Source organism: Coccomyxa subellipsoidea, assembly GCF_000258705.1.
Source record: "Coccomyxa subellipsoidea C-169, whole genome shotgun sequence".
Classification (NCBI taxonomy): domain Eukaryota; kingdom Viridiplantae; phylum Chlorophyta; class Trebouxiophyceae; family Coccomyxaceae; genus Coccomyxa; species Coccomyxa subellipsoidea.
Window position 1 is genome coordinate 2,303,781 of NW_005178041.1, and position 20,592 is coordinate 2,324,372.

Consider the following 20,592-nt stretch of genomic DNA (forward strand, 5'->3'; position numbering starts at 1 on the left):
ATTCGGAAACCAGAGGTGAGCACCCTATTGTCTGAGGGCACGATTTCCAGTCCTTATGCATGTTCGTGATCTCAGCATGATAAATCGTTGAGGAGGTTCGCGTAAGGATCGCCGATAGTTCTTATCACCACTAAGCGAGGGTCTGTTGAGGACAACGCAAGCAGCATGTTTCCAACGAAGAAAGAACTCCCTTTTCATGCTAGTAGAACCCAAGTGCGAATGTCGTATCAGCTGTTTTCCACGTTCCTGATGTATCAGGGACCGTGATTGGAGTAACGTTACATGGGCATGCCCAACAACTAGTGCATTCGACACCTTGCGACGCCTCTTCTGCTGACTGAAAGAGCAGCTATATCATTAACCACCTCTTAAAGACGAGGCCCCCCAACACAGTGTGTCTCCTGGGCTGCAGGTACCCCTTCCATGGCAGCGATGGAGGAGGTGCTGAGCACACCATTGGAGCAGCACCAGCAGCATCAGCAGCAGCAGCCGTCTGAGCGCCGCCGATTCCTGCACCGCTCCGCCACCATCCGCTCGCGGTCGGCTGAGATCCCCCCGGACGCCGGCGGCGCTGCCCCCGGCCGCCTTCACTTCCGAGCGGTGCGCATGCATGCATGTACCTGCGGCTGTCCCCACTCCTGCCTTGACTGCAATGGAAGTTCTGATGCCAGACGCATCCACTGCATGCTAGCTGGCACTCAAAGATCACGTCTGAGGCTCCAGCGAGGCTGAGGGAGGTGCCGGTAGCGTCTGGGTTGGCAGGGCAGGCTTCTTTGCTCATCTTCAGGCACTGAGCAGCAAATCAAGCCAGCAGGTGCAGGCAAGGTGACGGTGTATGACGTGTATGCGTTGTTGCTGAGGAACGATGCAGCCAGCATGTGCAGGCAAGTTGACGGTGCGTGATATGCGCTTGTGCGCAGTCGGTGCTGAGGGCGGGGGGGCTGCTGACGACGCTGGGCGCGCGGCGGCACGTGGTGTATGCGACGCAGGACGGCGCATTCAACTACGAGGCCATGCTGGCGCTGGACGAGGGCAACCCCCGCCGCGGCGTGCGCAGGACAGTCATGGACCAGCTGCCCACGGTGCGCGCTCATTTTTCATCCCCCCCTCCTGCGCTGCTGGCTGCAGAAGTGATTGTGACTTGCTGCACGTGCTTATATATGCTTTCACTCGTTCATACTTTTGCTGGTGCACAGATCTCCCTTGACTCAACCATCATATCAGAGAGCTGCTGGGCATCGACTTGTGCCTGTTGAGCAGAGATTGGCAGGTTTGCATGTGAGGGTGGTCTTCTAGAGGTGGTGATTTGTGTTGCAATGTGTGCCGCGCAGGCATGCGCTGGCAAGGCGGATTTGAGCTGCGAGTGTCACATCTGCATGGACTGCTTTTCAAGGGGGACCCACATGACGCGGCTGCCATGCGAGCACCGTTTCTGCAGCACCTGCATCCGCAAGTGGCTGCACGACCACCGCACCTGCCCCGTGTGCCGCTATGAATTCCCAGACTGCCAGACCATCTTTGTGAAGTAATCCCTGCAGCACTGGTGTCAATGCCCAGTCTGTCAGGGGCCTGACCAGCTGGCCACCTCTCAAGATAAGCAGCCAGGGTTGCCTTTGTAGATCACTCTGTAAAATACCAGCATTCGCTGCCCCCGGGGGGCAGGAAATCTTGCACCGGGGGTCCAGCAAGATATGGGAGATCAGGGATGAATGTCACAGAATGACCCATTTGGGCCATGCATGTGAGCAAGTCGGCAATGGTATTCAATATCCGGAGCTGAATGTGGTAATTGCTTGTATACCGTCATCAGCAGCGCTCAAATTTATTGAGCAAACTCATGGCATGCCTGCCTCCCTTGCGTGAGAATATGTACCTTACATGTGTTTGAAAATGGAGCTTGACTCATAGCTATTGGGAGCATTAGGGTCCGACCGATGAGTCATGAAGATGCCAGACAATTTTTCAGACTGAGTTGACAACCCTCAGTGTACATTTGGTCCCTAGCTTTGCATTGATGCTTGTTCTTGATGAGTCTTGAAAACATGTGTCCCTGCATGTTAGTTGTTCAACTTTATTAGCATGCACAGGTCTTGTGCTGGTCTTGAGTGCATTTGCATGTACAATAGGATAATAGTTTGGGAAGTAAGTTGCAAGGAAGAAGAGAGAATGCCCAGCAGAATACAGCAGGTGCAGAAGCTGCTGCAGTTGGTACTGGGATCATTGTAACATGATCATCCCAAGTGCTCTACATGTTCACATATGTGTATTGTAGTGTGACACTCATATCACACAATCATACTTCAGCACAGCTACATGTGACCTGAAGCCAACTTACCCCAGAGTCTGCAAACCTGAAAGTTTTCCCATACATCGAAAAAGACTTGCATACACTGCACATGCAGTTGCAATCCACAGCATCTCTTCAAGAAGCATCTGAGCTGCAGAAAGATTGACCCAGTCCATTATGGCACATGGAACTATCTTGTTCGCCAGATCTGCATGCATCCATGGCCAGCCAGCAGACTCAGTACTTGAGACATCGTCCCCGCCATTCAATGAGTGAGGGCAATTTCATCAAAGGCCCAGAGACTGTTTCTCATGTCTGATCCATTATTCTGCAAAGTCCTGTGCAAATTCACTCAAGCCTGCAACATCAGCATAACCACTGGCCCCATTTTGTGACTCTCTCCGTCTGTTCAAAGGTGTGCAATGTTGGCGCAGTCTGGACCAGCAAGCCAGCACAACACTGCTGCAGTCCTCACCCTCAAGCAAGAGAATAATCCAGATAAGCAAAAGGACCACAGCCAGCTTTCAGGATTTCATCTTCCTCAAGTCAACCCAGCTCCTTTCAGAGGGCTGCTTGGCTGCATGTTGGGAAGAGCATTGCACTGAGAAAGACCGCCAACATCAGGTGTCTGCTGGGGGCTCTCAGAGACTTTATTGAGTGCATGCATGGCTACAGCTATTTGTTCTGAGCGCTGACTTGCGTGCGAAATTGCCTGAGGACCCTTTGAGCCAGCAGAGACTTGCAGCTGTGACTACGCTGCGAGGGTTAGCGACGAGTCTGCCGTGGCTGCACAGGTGACTACATTGTCGATCACCAGGTCTGACACGCCCTCGGGAACGAACTGCAACGTGTCCACAACACATCCAGGAGGGAACACCACATACTGAGGTGACAGCTGGACCAAGGAAATGGTGCCGACCTCACATGCGCCAACGCGCGCACCCGCCAGGGTCCCAATGATCTGCACCCCGGGTGTATTGCACTGGGTGAGCCGGCGCTTCTGCGGGCCTCCCACAATTGTGACAGCGTTGCCACCACCACAACCAAGGGGGTTGAGCGAGTAAGTGTAGAGGCTGAAGACGCTGAAGGAGCCCGCTGTAGCGCTGAGTGTGAGGGACGACACCGAGGGGTTGGCAGAGTCCACTGTCAGGAGGAGCGAGCTATTGGTGTTGAATGTGGGGCCGCCAGAAAACAGCTGGTCCTTGTCCGTGATGGATGTGGTGCCTTCCAGGGGCGCCAGCTGCAGGCCGTGGTAGGTGTAGCTTGTGGGCAATGCTGGGTCCCTGGATGGACCATCTGCGGCCGCAAGCTTACGGTCCGAGTTGTCGGCGTTGGCGATGGGGTTGGCTCCCTCGGTCTCGTCAAAGCTCAGGTAGACTGGCGGCCCCACGCAGAGAGACCCGTTGGCGCCTGTCGGGCCGGTGGGGCCGGTTGGTCCAAAGCCGCCTGTCGCGCCGGTGGCCGCCTCCCCGGTGGCGCCGGTCGCGCCGTCTTTGCCATCCATGCCACTAGGTCCTGAATGCAGAATACAGTGATAAGTATTGCACTGCTTGAATGCACTGAGGCGGGGCACACGACAGTGCAGCTTGCTCTGCAGCTGTAGCATGCAGTGCCATGCTATTGCATGCTCACCAGAGCGTCCATGAAGAGAACTTTTACTGGCGGTCCCCCGGTTGCTTGTCGATGTTCAGACTGCATCACTCTCAGAAGGCATCGCAATGCAGTATAAGTTACCTGTTGGACCGTCGAGCCCGTTGGTGCCGTTGAACCCCTGTCGTGACAAGCAAGTGCTTCCAAACTCAGTCAGGTGATACTCATGCCTCAGTGGTGTGAGCCCAACACAACAGAGGCCCCATTTAGGACGGCTGCACGATACTGACAACAAGCAGCTGGTCAAAGATCTGTCTCACCGGTGTCAGAGCGTTGACTTTGTCGATGAGGGCCTGATATAAGGCGTTCCTTTTAGCGAATACTGTCCGGACTTCTCCTCGCAACTCCGCAACCTCCGCTTTGCTGGCCGGCAATACCCCGGTGAATTCCTTTCTACTCTCGTTGTACAACTTCTGGATCTCATCTGGTTTGGACAAAGCCTGCTCAGTTTTGTTGTGCCAATCCGGAAGTGCATCTGGCACAACGCCATGGTTCTTGGGACGACCTTCAGCCAGAAAGAACCGAGTCTGAGTATAAGCGCTCTCCAGCAGAATGCTTGGAATGAAAGCATTTGAATAAGTTCGTGAGCAAGGTAGATTTACCTGTGGTCTCCGCACCAGCGCTGGACTTTATTGAAAATAAGAACACTTGGCAGAGCAACTGCACGAGGCCCAGAGCCCTGGAAACTTTGACGTTCCTGCACCATAGAGAAGACTCAGGAAGCTTCGAAATATAATTATTACTTCGGATAGTGGTGAGTAATTGAAGAGGGCTCCCACCTAGCCTTCATGGCGTCAAGCGAAGTCCACCAGAAGATGAGTGAATAAATGGTGCTACGTCGATGATTGCATGCGTGTTATTTCCTCACTGATTGCAGTCTAGGCCATCTCACAAAATATTCACTGCCAACTGGGGAAGTGCCAAGGCAGCTTTGAGCTGTCTCAAGACTTAAAGGTTCCGAAAAACCGAGGCAACAAGGATACGCGCTTTTCTCGGAAGATCTGACATGGCAAAGGGAGGCACAGGCATGCAAAGGGTATGAGTAAGGCCAAAGATCCAATATTATTCCAGTTAATCAGCAAATAGGGAACACAGTCACTTCATCTGTGCTCAATGTGTTCGACTTTCTTAGCTAAGCTTGCAACTGTAACTTATAAGTAATTACTTGAAATATGGGACCTAAATATCTATATTAATATTAATATAGGGCTGATCTGCGGTTCGACCGATCAGCGCGCAATTGCAATGTCATATATGATATGCTAATTTTCTGACTCTCACAGAGCCAGGATATCTGGAGATCGCTCCGGAGATGTCTTGGTAGATGTGGCACATGCAGGGGCCAATCAGCGATTTCAAGCACCAAGGAATCTGATGAGCTCAAGCATTTTGCGCAAGCAACGTAAGCCCTTGGTTTGGATTTTGAGACTGAGCTGGGGTTGAGCTTATTACAATTGTGATCCCCTTGTGAACACCACAGCTGTGATGTCATCAGTATACAAGCCACCCTTCAACAAAGCCAGCGCATGCGCAGGAAGTCTTGAGCATGCCTTGGCAGCAGCATCCTGATCCGGACGTTAAAGTCCTCATACGGTTTGTCTTAAGGTCTTATATAAGCTTATTGGCACCGTGCTCCAAGGACATCATCTTAATAGTGTAGTCCTAAAAAGCTGGGTGCCAGTAGCAGTTTGTCACAAGATCTTGCATGTGACGACATGCAAGGAGCCACCGCTGTCCTTCACCATAGTGCCCAGGTCTGATTGGAGGCTCCAGCCACTTGATCGACGATGACACTTACTCAACTGTGATACAGGAAATGTCGTGTACTATACGATTGACTTAAAATTGCCACCAAGGCACACTGATACCGTAAGTGACATGATCTAGATGGTATCCATATCATGAACAAAAAATATCAACGGCCCTGACTTGGTCGGAACTGTACCGACTTGGTGGCAATTTCAGAATACTGAAGTTGCTGAGATTGGCAATCTAGCCCAGAAACTGGCTAACAAGACTTACACATTCCCTCTGACGCAAAAACCATTTCTTGCACTGATCAAGGTGCAGCTGCAAAAGACATTTGCTCAAAGCTGTGAAGCTCTACATTATTGAATTCACCCTGGTGCGGATGGTAGTCTTGCTTGGTTTGATTCCTGTAAACCCCAGCTGTCAAAGGTTTTATGCTGCCAGTGTCAGCGATGAGTCTGCTGAGGCAGCGCAGGCGACAATGTTGTCAATTGCCAGAGAGAAGACGCCCTTGGGAACGAACTGCAGCGTGTCCAACACACAGCCAGGAGGGAATGTCACATACTGCGGCAATGGCAGGAGCAAGGAAATGGTGCCGACATTGCATGCATCGACGGGAACACCAGCCAGGGTTCCGATGATCTGCACCTCTGCGCCAGGGCAATCAGACTGGGTCAGCCTGCGGCCGCGCGCTAAGCTGACTGGAGATAAACCGCCGCAGGCTAAGGCGTAAGTGTAGAGGCTGAACACGCTAAACGAGCCAGCTGCAGCGCTGATTGTGAGGCTGCCCACAGGAGGATCGATAGAGTCCACAGCCAGAAAAAGGGTGTCGTTGTTGTTGAAGGCAGGCACAAATCCATTAGGGGCATCCACATTGAAGATCCTGCTGGTGCCTCCGAGGGGCGTCAGCTGCAGGCCGTGGTAGGTGAAGCTAGTGGGGAAGGGCGGATCCGCGGATGCACCATCTGCGGCCGCGAGTCGGTGGGTCGAGTGATCGGCGTTGGCGATGGGGTTGGGACCCTCAGTCTCGTCAAAGTCCAAGTACACTGGCGGCTCCACACAGAGCGTGCCATTGGCGCCAGTTGGCCCGGTGGGGCCGGTCGGGCCGGTGCCGCCGGTAGCGCCGGTGGCCGCCTCCCCGATGGTGCCGGTCGCGCCGTCTTTGCCGTCCGCGCCACTGGGCCCTGCGCAGAGTGCAGCAGTGAGACTTTTAGCTGTTTGACTTCACTCTGGCGGGTCTGATATGTTGCAGCATTGTCTGCTAGGTTGTAGGATGAAGGGTGCAGGGCAGGTGTATGCAAAGGAAATGCACCAGTCCTCAGTCAGTTGTCACTATGTGAATGTATGACATGAATGCATCACATCCCAAAAGAATGCAAGGAAGCGGATTGATCAGTACCTGTTGGACCGCCGAGCCCATTCGTGCCATTGAAACCCCCCTGTCGTGACAAGTATGCACTTGTCAGGTGCTATGTGTGAGAGCCAAGAGTACAGCTAAGACTGCTGCACAATACTGATACCAACAACAAGCAGCATACTGAGGAGATCTTACCGGTGTGAATGACTTTATTTTGTCAGTGATGGCCTGCCGAAGGGCCTTCTCTTTGGCAAATTCTGTCCGGATTTCTGCCCGCAAGTCTTCAACCTCCGCTTTGCTGGCGGGGAACACCCCGGTGACATCCTTTGTTGTTTCGTTGTATAACTTCTGGATGTCGCCTGGCTGGGTCATAGCCTTCTCGGTTTTGTTATGCAGCTCCTGAAGTGCGTCTGGCACGAAGCCATTGCTCTGGGAACGACCTTCAGCCAGAAACACCCGCTCAGCATCGTGAGCGCACTGCTACATCAGCTGCAGGCAACACGATGCACACAATACGAGGTATATATACCTGTGGTTTTCGCAGCTGCGCCAGTATTTACTGAGAGTATGAAGATTTGGCAGAGCAACTGCACGATGCTCAGAACCCTCCAAAAATGCACGTCCCTGCACCACAACGAGAGCTTAGGTATCTCCGCCGGCCTTGTGCTTGATATGTTGGTGAGTGAATGTGCGAAGAAATCTAATAGGGCTCCCACCTGGGTGAGCTAGTCTTCATGGCTACATCAGCTCTCCTACAGAAAGTGAGTACAGAAGCGGTGCTCCTCCGATACTCGCATGCGCGGCACTGACTCTCTCTGCTCGCGGCTCTGTCTGCGGCACTGACTATGCTTTTGCATTGCCAAGGCAGTGTTGAGCTGTCCCATTTTTCAAAGGTCTCAGAACCAGAATAGGCAATGTGCACGTGCACGTGTAGGTTACGCTCTTTTCTTGGACGACCAACAAACGCGATCAACTCCTCAACAGAATATATAAATTTTCGCTGCGCTATACATTAATCTATTACTGATTGTGGCTAGTAACCACCATTGGAACGCATTGAAGTCAGCTGGATTTTTCCTTTGAAAATGGACAGATCTGTTCCAGCCTGGGATGTTCCAAAGAAATTCATGGCTCAAGCTTGTTGCGTGAGCAAGGACATGCCTTGAAAATTCCCAGCTCATGCAAGGGACAATGAACTACTTTGAAGCACTAAGGCCTCAGACCAGCATCTCACGTGATTCAGGTTGTCCAATTGTATGGCTCTCGAGCGGTTGAGGTCATGCTGCTCGAGTCTGTGATGATGCCAACGCAGGATGTGCTGAACACACCTTGGCGGGAGCATCAGCAGCCTGTATGCCAAGAGCTAGCAGTGCTGCCACTTGCCCATGGCTTAGCCCCGACCGGATAGACCTCGAGAATAGAGCTCTTTAGACATCGATGGCATGATATCATGCAATGATTGCGCTCAGCAGTGGTGCCCCCGAGCGTGCTTGCGCATTACCAAGCCCTTAGAGATGTGACCAGGTGTGCCTCACAGGTCAATTTATTGGCAGGTGCATGCGGGGAATTCTTGCACCCAAATGCACATGAGGTTGAGCAAGGTTGCGCAGCATGCCCTGACAGACACAACAGGATGTTGCATTAACGGCAATTGTGATGAGCACAACACTCTCCAGGGTAATTCAAATTGCAGCCAGCTTGTGCAGAGATGTAGGCAGAGCATGTGTTGCAGCTGCGCAAAGAGACGGTGCTGCCTGCCGACCAAGAGTGCGGCATAGCAGGGCAGGTGCCTGATGGCAATTGTCTATGGCGCTTCATGCTGCGAGGCCGCTGTGGCCTTGGAGGTGGAACATTCATGCGTGGTGTGCTAGAAATTTGCGGTGGGCCAGCTCATCTGCTTGACCCTAAATGATAATGCAGTCAGCGTGCACCACGGGACAAAGGTGATTTGTAGATGGTGCTAGGGCAGTGCTCAATTGACTACGGATTTGTGGGGAGCTGGGGATTCAAACAGGTCCCTCCTAGTGATAGGCTCAAGAAGCCTTATTGCGACCCAGTCGTGCGCTGGCAAGGTGGACACGAGGTACAAGTGCTGAAGACGTATTTGGACAGCTGGTTCTTTGAGCACGAAACACGCTTGGCACGGCTGTTACCAAGATACGATGTACTTGAGTGCCATACCAGCATCATGATATCAGGCTGCAGCTCTAGACCCAATGCGCTCCTTGGCAGGCGAATTCAGTGAGAATATGCCAATGAGTGCCTGGCTTGCAATCAACTGACATTTTGTCTAAGGGGCAGTGTATAAGGGCCCAGGCTATGCAGGTGCATATGCATGTGTGCAATTGTTGCCTTTGTAACTAGCCACTTCCACTATGGAGGCCACCATGGTACTGGCCACCCATAGTGGAAGTGGTACTATGGAAGCCAGTACTAGCTATAGCCACTTCCAAGCAGTACTGGCTTCCATAAAATGTGGTTGGCTTGAAGCATTCATGCTCAACTGTCACAGATCACAGATGTAATCTGAGATATTACAAGCCAAAAGACTAGCACCAGAACTATATGTACATGCATTGCACGTGACAATACAGTCACCGATGACTACCTCGTCTATGGGAGGCCTGTATAGGCTCAACCAGACAAGACTAGCTCAATCAGCACAAGACAAGATGCCCACAAGCACTAGACCCATACAGCTAGAGTCTCTGATATCAACCTTATTAAGGTCACATGGTGCAGATGGAGCTGGTCCTTCTGGGCTCCAGCTGTCAAAGAATTTATGCCGCCAGGGTCAACGATGAGTCAGCCGTGGCTGCACAGGTGACAATGTTGTCGATCGCCAGATCCTGTACGTTTGTGGGAATGAATTGCAGGGTGTCCACGACACATCCAGGAGCGAAAACCACATATTGCGGGGAGTTGAACGGGGTGAACGAAATGGTGCCAACCTCACATGCATTGACACGAGCACCAGCCAGGGTCCCAAAGATCTCCACCTCTGCACCAGGGCAGAAGCCCTGGGTTAGCTTTCGGGATTGTGAGCCTTGAATGGTGCCGCAGGTGATGGCATATGTGTAGAGGCTAAACACGGTGAAGGAGCCCCTTGCAGCGCTGATTGTGAGGCTGCCCACTGCTGATGGATCAGGGCGGTCGATCGGGACCTCCAGGACCAGAGTGGTGTTAATGTTGAAGGACGGCAGAGGTCCGTATGTGCCGTCGGCCGAGGTGTCCAGAGTAAAAATGTTGGTGGTGCTTCCCAGGGGAGTCAGCTGCAAGCCGTGGTAGGTGTAGTTGGTGGGGAAGTTCATTAATGCGCCAGCTGAATCAGCTAGAACATGGGTCGAGTGATCGGCGTTGGCAATGGGGTTGGGCCCCTCCGTCTCGTCAAAGTTCAAGTACACTGGCGGCCCAACGCAGAGCGAGCCATTGGCGCCAGTGGGTCCGGTGGGGCCGGTTGGGCCAAAGCCGCCGGTTGCGCCGGTGGCGAACTTCCCGGTGGCGCCGGTCGCGCCATCTTTGCCGTCCGCGCCGGTGGGCCCTGTGCAGAGTACAGCAGTGAGACTTTTAGCTGTTTGAATTCACTCTGGATGTCCAGCTTGCTCTGCAGCTGCAGCATACGCAGCATGAATGCCCGGCGGGCGTTCATTGCATGATATAATGACCAATTAAAGAAGTCTGTAAGGCAGTCAGCGGTTGCTTTTATACACTACTTTGCAATCATGGCCTGCATCGCTCTTGGAAGGCATGGCAGGGTAGTAAGAAGGTACCTGTGGGACCATCGAGTCCATTGGTGCCAATGAAGCCCTGTCAGGACAAGCACCCGCTCCCAAGCTCAGCTAAGGCTCAGTCATGTTGTACAGGTGTGAGCCAAGAGAATAGAGGCCCCACAAAGTATTATTGCACGTAAATAATCTCACATCAAGCAGCTTGTTATACAAGTGTCTCACCGGTGTCAGCAGGTTGACTTTGTCGATGAGGGCCTGCAAAAGGATGTTCTCTTCGGCGACTTCTGTCCTGAATTCTTCTCGCAACTCTCCAACCTCTGCTTTGCTGGCTGGGAATACCCCGGCAACATCCTTTCTAGTTTCGTTGTAGAAACTCTGGATATCGTCTGGCACAACGCCATGGCTCTTGGAACGACCTTCAGGCAGAAAGGAAATCCTTGTCAGCATGAATGCAGCGTCATCTTTTTGTTTCTTTATCAAGAACCTGTAATAATGTACGCAAGGTCGATTTACCTGTGGTCTCCGAAGCAGCGCTGGTATTTATTAAGAGTATGAACGCTTGGCAGAACAACTGCACGATGCTCACAGCCCTGCATACTGTCACCTTCCTGGAACAAAACTAGAACTCAGGAAGCTGCAACACCCAGATTTATGATTTTGCAGTGTGCTTAGGAAGTCAAATGGGTTCCAACCTGGTTGAGCTGAACTTCATGGCTACATGCGCTCTTCACCACAAGGTGCATAAAGAAGGAGCGCAGCGCGTTCCCTCGATGCTTCCATGCGTGGTATTCACTCAAAGAAACGTTTCTGGCCAAGGCAGCGTCGCCAAGGCAGCGTTGAGCTGTCTTAAAATTTCAAAGGCCTCCAAGCCAAGATAGGCAACGTAAGACACGCTATTTGTCGGACGACCAATTCTCGATAATTTGACGTCTTTCATCATGCATATGCATGGCCAAGAACTTACTGATGTAAACAACGTTGTCGTCAAAATAAAGACACACATCATGATGCATGCACTGCCAGTGATCAAAACATGAGGCCTCGCAACTCAAAGTCACTTACTGCGGTTGCATTTGCCATCAAGTAAGACACTTACACTACAATACCATCTTGCAGCTTAAACAGCTCAGCACGCTGGCTTGCGCGTGCATTCACAGATCTGTCTAGACAGGACTATCAAAACTCCAGCTGATCTCCAGGACTCCACAGTCATGGGAATGGTGTGCCCAAAGATGAGATATCTCAACCGCCTCACTCACTGTGAGTGAGTACCATATAATGCCTTCTGCCAGAAGAGAGCAGCGCTGGCATGCCATCAGGGAGTCTGTTGCAATTTTACGGCCAAATGCTGTACAGTATATGAAGGTACAAGACCCCCAGGAATGACACGTCAAAGATTGCCTGGGCTAGTGTGTGCCCCTCCTGGACACTGCCGCATGGTGCACAATAAAATTGAGGTGTCTCCATAAAACTACAGAACCATTTCAGAAGCCCCAAGTCTGGAGATACTTTTCTCGCATCCCATGCGCTTGCCAGCTTACTGGTGAATATCAAAGATCCTTGCCAGAGACCTGGCCATACACACCAGAAATGTTGACTCCGAGCAGGAAAAAATTGCATGCAGATTAGACACCACCAATTCAGTTGCTTGCAATGAATCCGGGGCTTTTGTACCTTTCCATCATTCTCCACCATGGCCACAAAACATCTTCTTGCCAGACGAAAGTAATGGGAAGGTATAATAGGATTGACGTCTGGGAAATCTCCCTGCATAGCACACATGGGGCACTCATGCATGCAGAAGCTCGCAAGATACCTTACTTCCCTGAACACCTTTGCATGTCAACCAGCTGTAATCAGGTCATAAGCGCACCTGGTTTGTCAGATAGACACCCAGAGGGATGATCAAGAGCACCGAGCCTGCCTGCACAGCGGAAACCATTCAACAGGGAAGTTCCAGTCAACAATAGGTCTCCATGTGGCTCAAAACCTTGAAGTCATGGGAGTGTCATGGCGTTCTCACCCCCAGGAGTGGGAAGAGGAATCGCAGTTCAGGATGGTGCTCCAGGAAATCCTGCATGCCAGGGAATGATCAGATTGATCTGCCAACTGCCCGGTGTGAGGGCTTCTGCTACACAACGAACGCGTTCCAACACCAGTGATGATGTGCTTACCGCAATACTTGTCACTGAGGCGATCATGGATCCAAAGAAAGTGACCCTGCGAGATAAACGGATGTGTGAGTATTCCAACAGGGCTGGATCTAGTAGGTCTGACATCCAGGAGGGAGAGGTTGACGGGACTTACATCAATATGATTGTCAAAATAGCCCGCACATTATTCGTTCTCTTTTGGGCTTCCGAAATGCCCTTCTTCCCTAGTATCGGAGCTTCTTTTGCCATTCTCAGGGGAGTACCTCACAGGACCACATTCAGGTGAGGGTCACAAACGGCTTATGTGGTGCTAACGCATTCCAAAGGCTTTCCTACTCGATTGTACGAATTGATGAAAGAAGAAGAAGAAGAAGAAAGGAACGCAGAACAGGAGACCCCGGGGGGGACCCCTGCCACGTGCGTACGGGCGCAGCTGGGGGGCTAAGAGATATCTAAATCGATTGCAAGTTTCGCTGCCTAGTCATCGCACGTGGTTGCTGCACACGTGGCACTGATGGACACTGATGAAGCTTGCATGTGACCAAATATGCTGCCAATGAGTTCCATTGTGATTGTGGAACACGAATATACCTCACTATGATGCATCGATATGATCTCATCCATTAAATCAGGTACTGAAATATGAAACATTGTCCTTGTACAAACCATCCCCTTGGAGTAGCTATTCACGCTCGGAGCACCGAAACTTGCACGACTTTGCTTTGAATAAAAATACACGGTATGGGGAAGAAGATCGAAGTGATGCAGCAGAAGAGTCCTGCTGAATTTTTCGCAGAGAACAAAAATATTGCAGGGTTTGACAACGTAAGTTTCGAATTTCTAAACCAGAACACTCGACTGCATGGCAATTTTAAGAGTACATTTCCTGTTCTGATCCGGTGACAGCAGAACCAGTGACATGTATTCGCACATCATGCACATCTTGCTGTCTAAAATCTGAGTGGGTCTCCCTTCAGCCAGGCAAATGCCTTTATACCACCGTCAGGGAGCTGGTTGAGAACTCCCTCGATGCAGCAGAGAGCAGCGGGAACCTGCCAGACGTTGAAGTAACCATGTATGCGCCGAAGCAGAGAGCACGTTGTTCATTGGGAAGTCACTGAATAAAGCAGTCAACCCATTGCCTGAATTCATTTAACGATGTCATTTTGTGTGCTTGCTAGAGAGGAGATTAGCCAAAAACGCATGAACACCATTCGGGGAATCGCAAATCTTGAGCGTGTGGATGAGACCCTGTACCAAGACTTTGAGACAGAGGACCTTAGGAAGGTGTGCCATCGCCAATTCTCCTGCCGACCCAAGCTGATGTAGAGCACACTTGATGGCGTTCGAGTTGAGCATTGTTGCAAGGGAAAAGTGCATGGCTTTGTGTGCATGCAGAAACGCATGGCAAAGGAGGCAAGGGAGCAGGAGAAGCTGATGAAAGCTGCTCAGAAGGTGTGTAGATCTCTATGATCTCATGCATGATGGCCTTTGCATGTAGATCTTCCATGGCTACAATAAAGTTCATGGCATGTGTCAATGGATATGTACAGATGGAATGCTGTCATGCAGAGGGGAGAAAACCCGGAGGCCCTGCCAGGTGTCAAGAAGGAGGCGGAGGTCAAGAGGGCAGCCGCCGCCTCAAAGAGCACCAAGACGTTCTACAAGGTCACTGTGAAGGTGAATGTGGTCTTTGCATGTGCTACACTGCCCCTGCATTTTGCTCCTCTGTGCCTTGGACTGCAAGGCACGGTCCATCACCTGTGCATCACAGAGGTATTGTGATGTCCTCACAGGACAATGGCACAGGGATGCCTCACAAGGACATTCCCAACCTGCTGGGCCGCGTGCTGTCGGGTACCAAGTACGGCCTCCAGCAGACGCGCGGCAAGTTTGGGCTGGGCGCCAAGATGGCCCTGATCTGGTCCAAGATGAGCACTGGGCTGCCCATTGAGGTCTGGAGCGCCAGGCAGGGCCAGAGCTTCATCTCCTACTACAAGCTCGACATTGACATCCACAAGTAAGCCTTCCTCTGCACCTCAGGTTGCATGAGTTGCCCAAATCTGTCTGTGCGAAGTGGGCACACTGCCTTGTTTCGGGAACACTGACACGCCATTGAGATTTGTTCTGAGGTCCAATGTCTCTGCAAACAGCAGTACAATGGACATGCACCAGGGTGACTGACCGGGATGACAGGATCACCGCGGTTCTGCAGGGCTTAGCCAAGCTTTGATGCCATGCAACATAAGGACGAGCCTGCAAATGAGGGTGAGGAGGTTCTTGTGCAATGCTGCGCAGGAATGAGCCGAACGTGCATAAGACTGAGGAGAAGCCAAATCCAGACAGGTGGCATGGCGCAGAGCTGAGCGTCACCATCCTGGGCAACTGGCAGTACTACAGAGCCAAGATCCACAAGTGTGCCTCAAATGCCATCCTCTGAAATCAACAGAAGCATGCAGGTTTGTAAATCACAGTGCTTCAAGGATACTTCTGGGTGGGGAAGTGATGTTGTGGTGCTGCATGCAGGTATCTGAGGCAGATAGCAGTCATCACGCCCTACGCAAAGTTCAGCTTTGCCTATGTGGCCGAGGACGAGAAGAACAGCATCCGCATCAACTTCACAAGGCGCACTGACAAGATGCCTGCTCCCCCCAAGGTAGAGCATCACAACACCATTGCTGATCTGACCATACATCTCTGCACAGCAACACCTGCAAGACGCCAGTTTTTGTACGATTAAAAGCATGCTTGGCAATGTGCAGGAAGTCAAGTACCATCCGGCTTCTGTGGATCTTGAGCTCATCAAGCGCCTCATTGCTGTGACCAAATGCTCAACACTGCGCCAGTTTCTGTACAAGGACTTCTCCTCGATCTCCAAAGACTATGCAGGCATGCCACCCCATCAGCCAAGCAGATTCCCAATGCCATTACACTCTCTTTCACAGCAATGCAAGGGACTGTACATCCTCAGAACAACAACAAAGATTTGCTAAGTGCTAGGGAAGGATTCTAAGGGCGGATCTGACGGTCTGTGAGTGGGCGCTGCAGGGCGGCTGATAGCTGAGATGAGGTGTGGTGTGGACGAGGACACATTCCCTGGAGAGCTGGATGACAAGCAGATAGTCAGCCTGCACCAGCTGCTGCACGAGGCCAAATTCAAGGACCCTGACAAGGACCACCTCAGCCCTGCCGGTGGGCTGCACCCCTTCCCCTGCTTGCATCCTCACTCTACCCTTTCTAGTGCTGGATTCCTGAAAGCAACCAGGGTGAAAAAGATGCTTGCCTGTCGTGCAGGGGAGTACAATCTGCGCCTGGGGATCCTGAAGGAGCTCAACCCTGAGCTTGTAGCCACGCACCAAGGTACGAGGCAGAAACAGCCTGTCTATGCACAATTGGGCAATCCATTGCCCTGACTTGGATGGCTGCCGCTCTTTGCTGACACATGCGTGGCTTTCTGGTCCACCTCATCTTCAGCAAATGTCCTGTGATGTCTCTGAGGTCTGCATCTTTGCAGGGGATGCACGCGTGCTGGAGGGTCATGCATTTGTAGTGGAGGCGGCAGTGAGCGTGGGAGGCCGGGACATCAAGCCCGGCATTAACGTGTACCGCTTTGCCAACAGAATCCCCCTGCTCTTTGAGGTGTGCTCTCATGCCATGTCGAGCGTGATTCAAAGTCTTTGCTGCCCATGTTTCATGCGCTGACAAGGAAACAATTGCATGTACAGGGGGGATCAGACGTCATCACAAGGACGGCTCTGAAGCGGATCAATTGGGCTAACTACAAGATCAACCAGACCAGTGACAAAGTGGGTGTCTTTGTCAGCATTGTGTCCACCAAGATCCCCTACAAGGGGGCAGGCAAGGAGTACATAGGTGCGGCAGATCTGCACATTCTATTCAGACGAGGTTCATCACCTACAAAATATATTCAAGTCAGGTTGCTGATGATGTTAGAGATTGTGCTGCACAGCTGATGACATGGACGAGATGGTGCATGCAGTCAAGCATGCCCTGCAGCAGTGCTGCCTGCAGGTAAAAACAACAGCCTCCCTTTACATTCCTTTCTGTCATCGTAACTTGTGGGATACTAGGATGCAGAATCTCGCCCTGTAACCGCTGCTTGCTTGTGCCCTGCAGCTGAAGGTGAAGATCACAAAGCAGCAGGCCGCGAAGGAGCAGAAGCTGCGCCGCAAGAACCTGATCAAATATGTCCCCAACGCTGCGGCTGCTGTCTTCAAGGTCCTGCAGACCATGTCCGAGACACCTGCGGTACTTACCTCCGGACTTTTTTACCCTTCAGCACTGCATTTCATTGTCTACTTTGCTTGCCACCAGGCCAGCCCTTTGAAATCCATACCCTTTGGCTGCTACACATTCAACCCTCAGATAGAGTGGATGTGCTCTGATCCACTTATCTTCTCTTTTGTCTGCTTCTCTTCATGCCCACTATACGGTGCCTTGGGTCGCGAAGCCTTTTCTATAACGGCTTCATGGGAATGCTACAAAACAATCCTGGATGATCAGGGCATGCGCACTGCAGTGCCACGGGATCCAATATGGTGGATATCTGGCGGATCTGACTGGGGCCATGTCACGTGCAGGTGGGCCCCAAGCGGCGGCGGATGGAGACAGACAATGACATCCTGGGCCCCGTGAAGAGGCGTGAGGTGGAGGAGGGAACGCTGGTGCAGCGCCTGACCGAGTACGTTGAGCGCATCGACACCGACATGGTGCGCCCGCTCGCTGGCGTTGTCACGGCCAGACTCTTCTTGTTTGGGGTTGTGCACATTCCCAGCCCCAGTCGGTCAGGCACATCAGATTGCTTCCAGCCCTTGGAACAGCTGAGGGCTGATGTGATGCCTGATGCTCGTTTCAGAGTCAGCGCTGAGCATGACGAAAAATAGATGCTCACAACGTGAAATTTCAAATATTGACGGAGTCAGCTTGCTAGAAATACTCCTGTGCTAATTTGATGGCTCTTTGGGCCCTTTCTGAGCTGAGCTGAGCTGAATTGTCTTGGCCGTGAGGGTGGTGAGCATTGCATGAGCAGGCGCTGGAGTACCAGATGCAGCAGGGGATGGCGGAGGGCATGCAGCAGCCGCTCTTCCTCATGCCGCAGACGGCGCTGCATAGCTACGGGCCGCCGCTGCAGGGGACTGCATGCACAGTCTGCCTGCTCAGCGTGGGATGAATCAGAAATGCAACCCAGAAGGATTTTTATGAGAAAGAAAGAGAGAAAGAGAGAGGGAGGAAAAGCAACAGAGAGGAGGTCACACAGTTTACTGCCATTGTGCGTTTCTTGTGTGTACTTGCGTATGTATATCTGCCATGGTTTTGTGCTCGTGCATGGGAACTCAGGAATGTACTTGTCTTTAGGGGGTCTGAGTATGGTGCTTCAGCCTCGCTGTTTCAGTAGCCTGCTTCTTAAATGTGCGTGAAGTCTGCACAAAATATTACTTTAGAGGGCTTCCTTGCTAGAGTCGTGCTAGCATCTCACGGAAGTCGTGTCAGCCAAACATATAGCTTGAGCTTGGATATATCATGAAAGGTTTCCTGCGCGGTGTGAAGGAACGTTATGCGATAAAGGCGATAGAGTGACACAAGACGTGGCATCCATTTGTTACAACATGTTCCATCATGTGACAGAACAATAGATCAGCAACACATACTGTACAGCAGTGCTGTAAGAGATGTATAGGGTTCACTCAGTCGTTATACTCCTCCTTAGTGCTCTTCTCTTTGACAGCTCAATTTCAAGCTCAGTCCTGCTCCTTGGGACGCTCTGTGTTGAGCCAGTTGGCCTGCCACTGCTTGTCGTAGAAGGTGGCCTCGTCCAGGAGGTTCTTGAGGGAGGCGAGCGAGTCACTGGAGCGGAAGATCAGGATGGCAAACACAACCAGGTGCAGGGCCAGCTTGCCCAGGAAGCTGTTCTGCTGGTCGTACAGGCCTGCACCCGTCCAGCTGTCCACAAAGTACGCAAGGAAGTATCCCACCATTGCCGCGCGCCCGTTGGCCTTCTCAGCCTGCACATGAGACACGAATGCAGGGGTGTCAAGCAAGTTCTCTTGTCCTCTTTCTTTTGTTTTTTTCAGCACCCTGTCATGCATGGCTGCCATGTGATCAGAACCCCATGCATGCGATTGCCAGGTTGCCAGCTGTATCCAAATGCAAGGCATAGCAGGGCATTGAAGCTGTTAATGTGCTGTGAGAAGCCTATTCATGATATCACAATGACAGAGCATCATGTGTGGGAACTGATCAAGGTATTACTGCTTAGTAAAAGCTCATGAGAGGGCTCTCAAGGCTGGCGCAAGAATCTTGAGGAGAAAAGGCAAAACAGAACACATGGATCATGGAGTGTGGTGAGGCTATGTGCACACCTCTGGCAAGTGGAAGCGCTTGACCCATGCCCACCAGGGGATCTGGGCGGTGTCAAAGAAGACAGGGTCTTCGTTTGTGCTGGGGATGGGGCTGTCTTCTAAGAGCCTCCGGCGGGCCATCTCCGCATCTATAACCTGTCGGCAGAACAGCAAGCATGATCAACGTTTGGCCGATCATCATAAAGGGGATTAAGTGCATTTATTCTACAAATTGTTAGACAGGCCAGTAGTGGTTAGGCAGTCTCACCAGGTCCCAGTTGACCTTCCCATCCTGGGCCTTGAAAGCACTGGACTCAAGGTCCCACGAACCGTTGATCCAGCGGTAGTCGCTATACTTCCCATCGACGATCTGATTAGTTTGCTGACTCGCTGAGCCAGCAGGCACTGCTGATGATGCAGCAGTCGCTGGGGCCTGTGGAAGACAAACACCACCTCACGAAATGCTGTACTCGCTTTCCGGAACCTCGACAATGTATGCTTCAATGATGTGTCAAAAATCAAAATAGCTATTCTGACAACATCAGCCCAGACTACTCCAAGTGTCATAACATCCGTGTCTAGCATTACCTTCGCCTGAGGTGCGGCCGCAGTGGTTGCGGCTCGCATCAATGTCCTGCGAGAAATTGAAACCGTTTAAAAAACTGTATTATTTCCTATAAATCAGAACGCCATCGATATGCTCTAGTGAACAACATTGCAATGGTCAACTTTTACCTTGTACTTCTGCGTCTGCATGTTGTTGCGCGTTGATGGGACAGCGACAAGCATTGCAACTGCCCACCAACTACTGCGAAAGACATCTTGAAATCACTTTTTTGTTTCAACAAGATGGTGCCTAGCTAACTGACAACATTATCCGATCCTCTATCCGATGAGTTTAGCGACCCTTCCCACGTGGCCCTACTGCACGTGCGATCACGCGCCTTAATCTGCCTAGCCCTCAGTGGAACACAGAAGACGATGCAGCATTCGAATTGCAGATCGAATATGATGGCAATATGATACCCTGGAGGAGTGAGGCGCTCTGCACCACTTCCTGATCGATGGTGCGACACCCACAAAAAGGTAACTACGTGCTGCCTAGAGGCAGTTGATCATCCTTAATTATGGCAACTTTGATTAGAAATCTAGAACAAATGTCAAGCCATATGTCGTTGCAGGAAGAGATACGCCGCTGCCAAAAGTATCCAAAAAGGGAGAGCTTTCAGTGACATATCTCAAAGAGAAGGACGTGTTCACAGTGGAAGGCGTCCTGACACCTGAAGAGGCACAGAGGATTGTCGATGCT

At 51.6% G+C, this 20,592-nt stretch overlaps 7 protein-coding genes across 7 annotated transcripts; 3 read left to right on the plus strand and 4 right to left on the minus strand.

The window, feature by feature from the left end:
* Positions 1–432: 432 nt before the first annotated feature.
* On the plus strand, positions 433–1,529 carry COCSUDRAFT_59218 (hypothetical protein; the record flags this gene model as incomplete). Its single annotated transcript, XM_005651186.1, has 3 exons — positions 433–600; positions 921–1,082; positions 1,332–1,529. The coding sequence occupies 3 exons, from the start codon at positions 433–435 to the stop codon at positions 1,527–1,529; spliced, it is 528 nt and encodes a 175-aa protein (XP_005651243.1).
* Positions 1,530–2,875: 1,346 nt separating this feature from the next.
* COCSUDRAFT_64618 (hypothetical protein) lies at positions 2,876–4,045 on the minus strand. Its single transcript, XM_005651187.1, has 2 exons — positions 4,022–4,045; positions 2,876–3,802 (listed from the first exon to the last, which is right to left on the minus strand). The coding sequence occupies exon 2, from the start codon at positions 3,789–3,791 to the stop codon at positions 3,039–3,041; it is 753 nt and encodes a 250-aa protein (XP_005651244.1). The 5' UTR covers positions 3,792–3,802; positions 4,022–4,045; the 3' UTR covers positions 2,876–3,038.
* A 1,327-nt stretch (positions 4,046–5,372) lies between these two features.
* Positions 5,373–7,892, minus strand: COCSUDRAFT_64619 (hypothetical protein). Its single transcript, XM_005651188.1, has 5 exons — positions 7,760–7,892; positions 7,573–7,667; positions 7,239–7,483; positions 7,086–7,125; positions 5,373–6,870 (listed from the first exon to the last, which is right to left on the minus strand). The coding sequence occupies exons 1-5, from the start codon at positions 7,777–7,779 to the stop codon at positions 6,119–6,121; spliced, it is 1,152 nt and encodes a 383-aa protein (XP_005651245.1). The 5' UTR covers positions 7,780–7,892; the 3' UTR covers positions 5,373–6,118.
* Positions 7,893–9,566: 1,674 nt separating this feature from the next.
* Positions 9,567–10,114, plus strand: COCSUDRAFT_32247 (hypothetical protein). The gene has a single exon (XM_005651189.1). It carries the CDS (start codon positions 9,777–9,779, stop codon positions 10,092–10,094), a length of 318 nt encoding a protein of 105 aa, XP_005651246.1. The 5' UTR covers positions 9,567–9,776; the 3' UTR covers positions 10,095–10,114.
* A 1,604-nt stretch (positions 10,115–11,718) lies between these two features.
* COCSUDRAFT_32248 (hypothetical protein) lies at positions 11,719–13,266 on the minus strand. The gene is made up of 6 exons (XM_005651190.1): positions 13,079–13,266; positions 12,946–12,991; positions 12,795–12,845; positions 12,645–12,695; positions 12,446–12,538; positions 11,719–12,342 (listed from the first exon to the last, which is right to left on the minus strand). Exons 1-6 carry the CDS (start codon positions 13,171–13,173, stop codon positions 12,322–12,324), a joined length of 357 nt encoding a protein of 118 aa, XP_005651247.1. The 5' UTR covers positions 13,174–13,266; the 3' UTR covers positions 11,719–12,321.
* A 420-nt stretch (positions 13,267–13,686) lies between these two features.
* Positions 13,687–18,115, plus strand: COCSUDRAFT_11853 (hypothetical protein; the record flags this gene model as incomplete). The annotated part of the gene is made up of 17 exons (XM_005651191.1): positions 13,687–13,749; positions 13,902–13,999; positions 14,106–14,211; positions 14,323–14,379; positions 14,539–14,604; positions 14,721–14,944; positions 15,223–15,339; positions 15,451–15,580; positions 15,687–15,883; positions 16,052–16,116; positions 16,219–16,284; positions 16,439–16,563; positions 16,650–16,797; positions 16,895–16,956; positions 17,062–17,193; positions 17,526–17,654; positions 17,975–18,115. The coding sequence occupies 17 exons, from the start codon at positions 13,687–13,689 to the stop codon at positions 18,113–18,115; spliced, it is 1,926 nt and encodes a 641-aa protein (XP_005651248.1).
* Positions 18,116–18,543: 428 nt separating this feature from the next.
* On the minus strand, positions 18,544–19,910 carry COCSUDRAFT_64621 (hypothetical protein; the record flags this gene model as incomplete). The annotated part of the gene is made up of 4 exons (XM_005651192.1): positions 18,544–18,947; positions 19,305–19,439; positions 19,552–19,716; positions 19,872–19,910. 4 exons carry the CDS (start codon positions 19,908–19,910, stop codon positions 18,684–18,686), a joined length of 603 nt encoding a protein of 200 aa, XP_005651249.1. The 3' UTR covers positions 18,544–18,683.
* Positions 19,911–20,592: the final 682 nt, after the last annotated feature.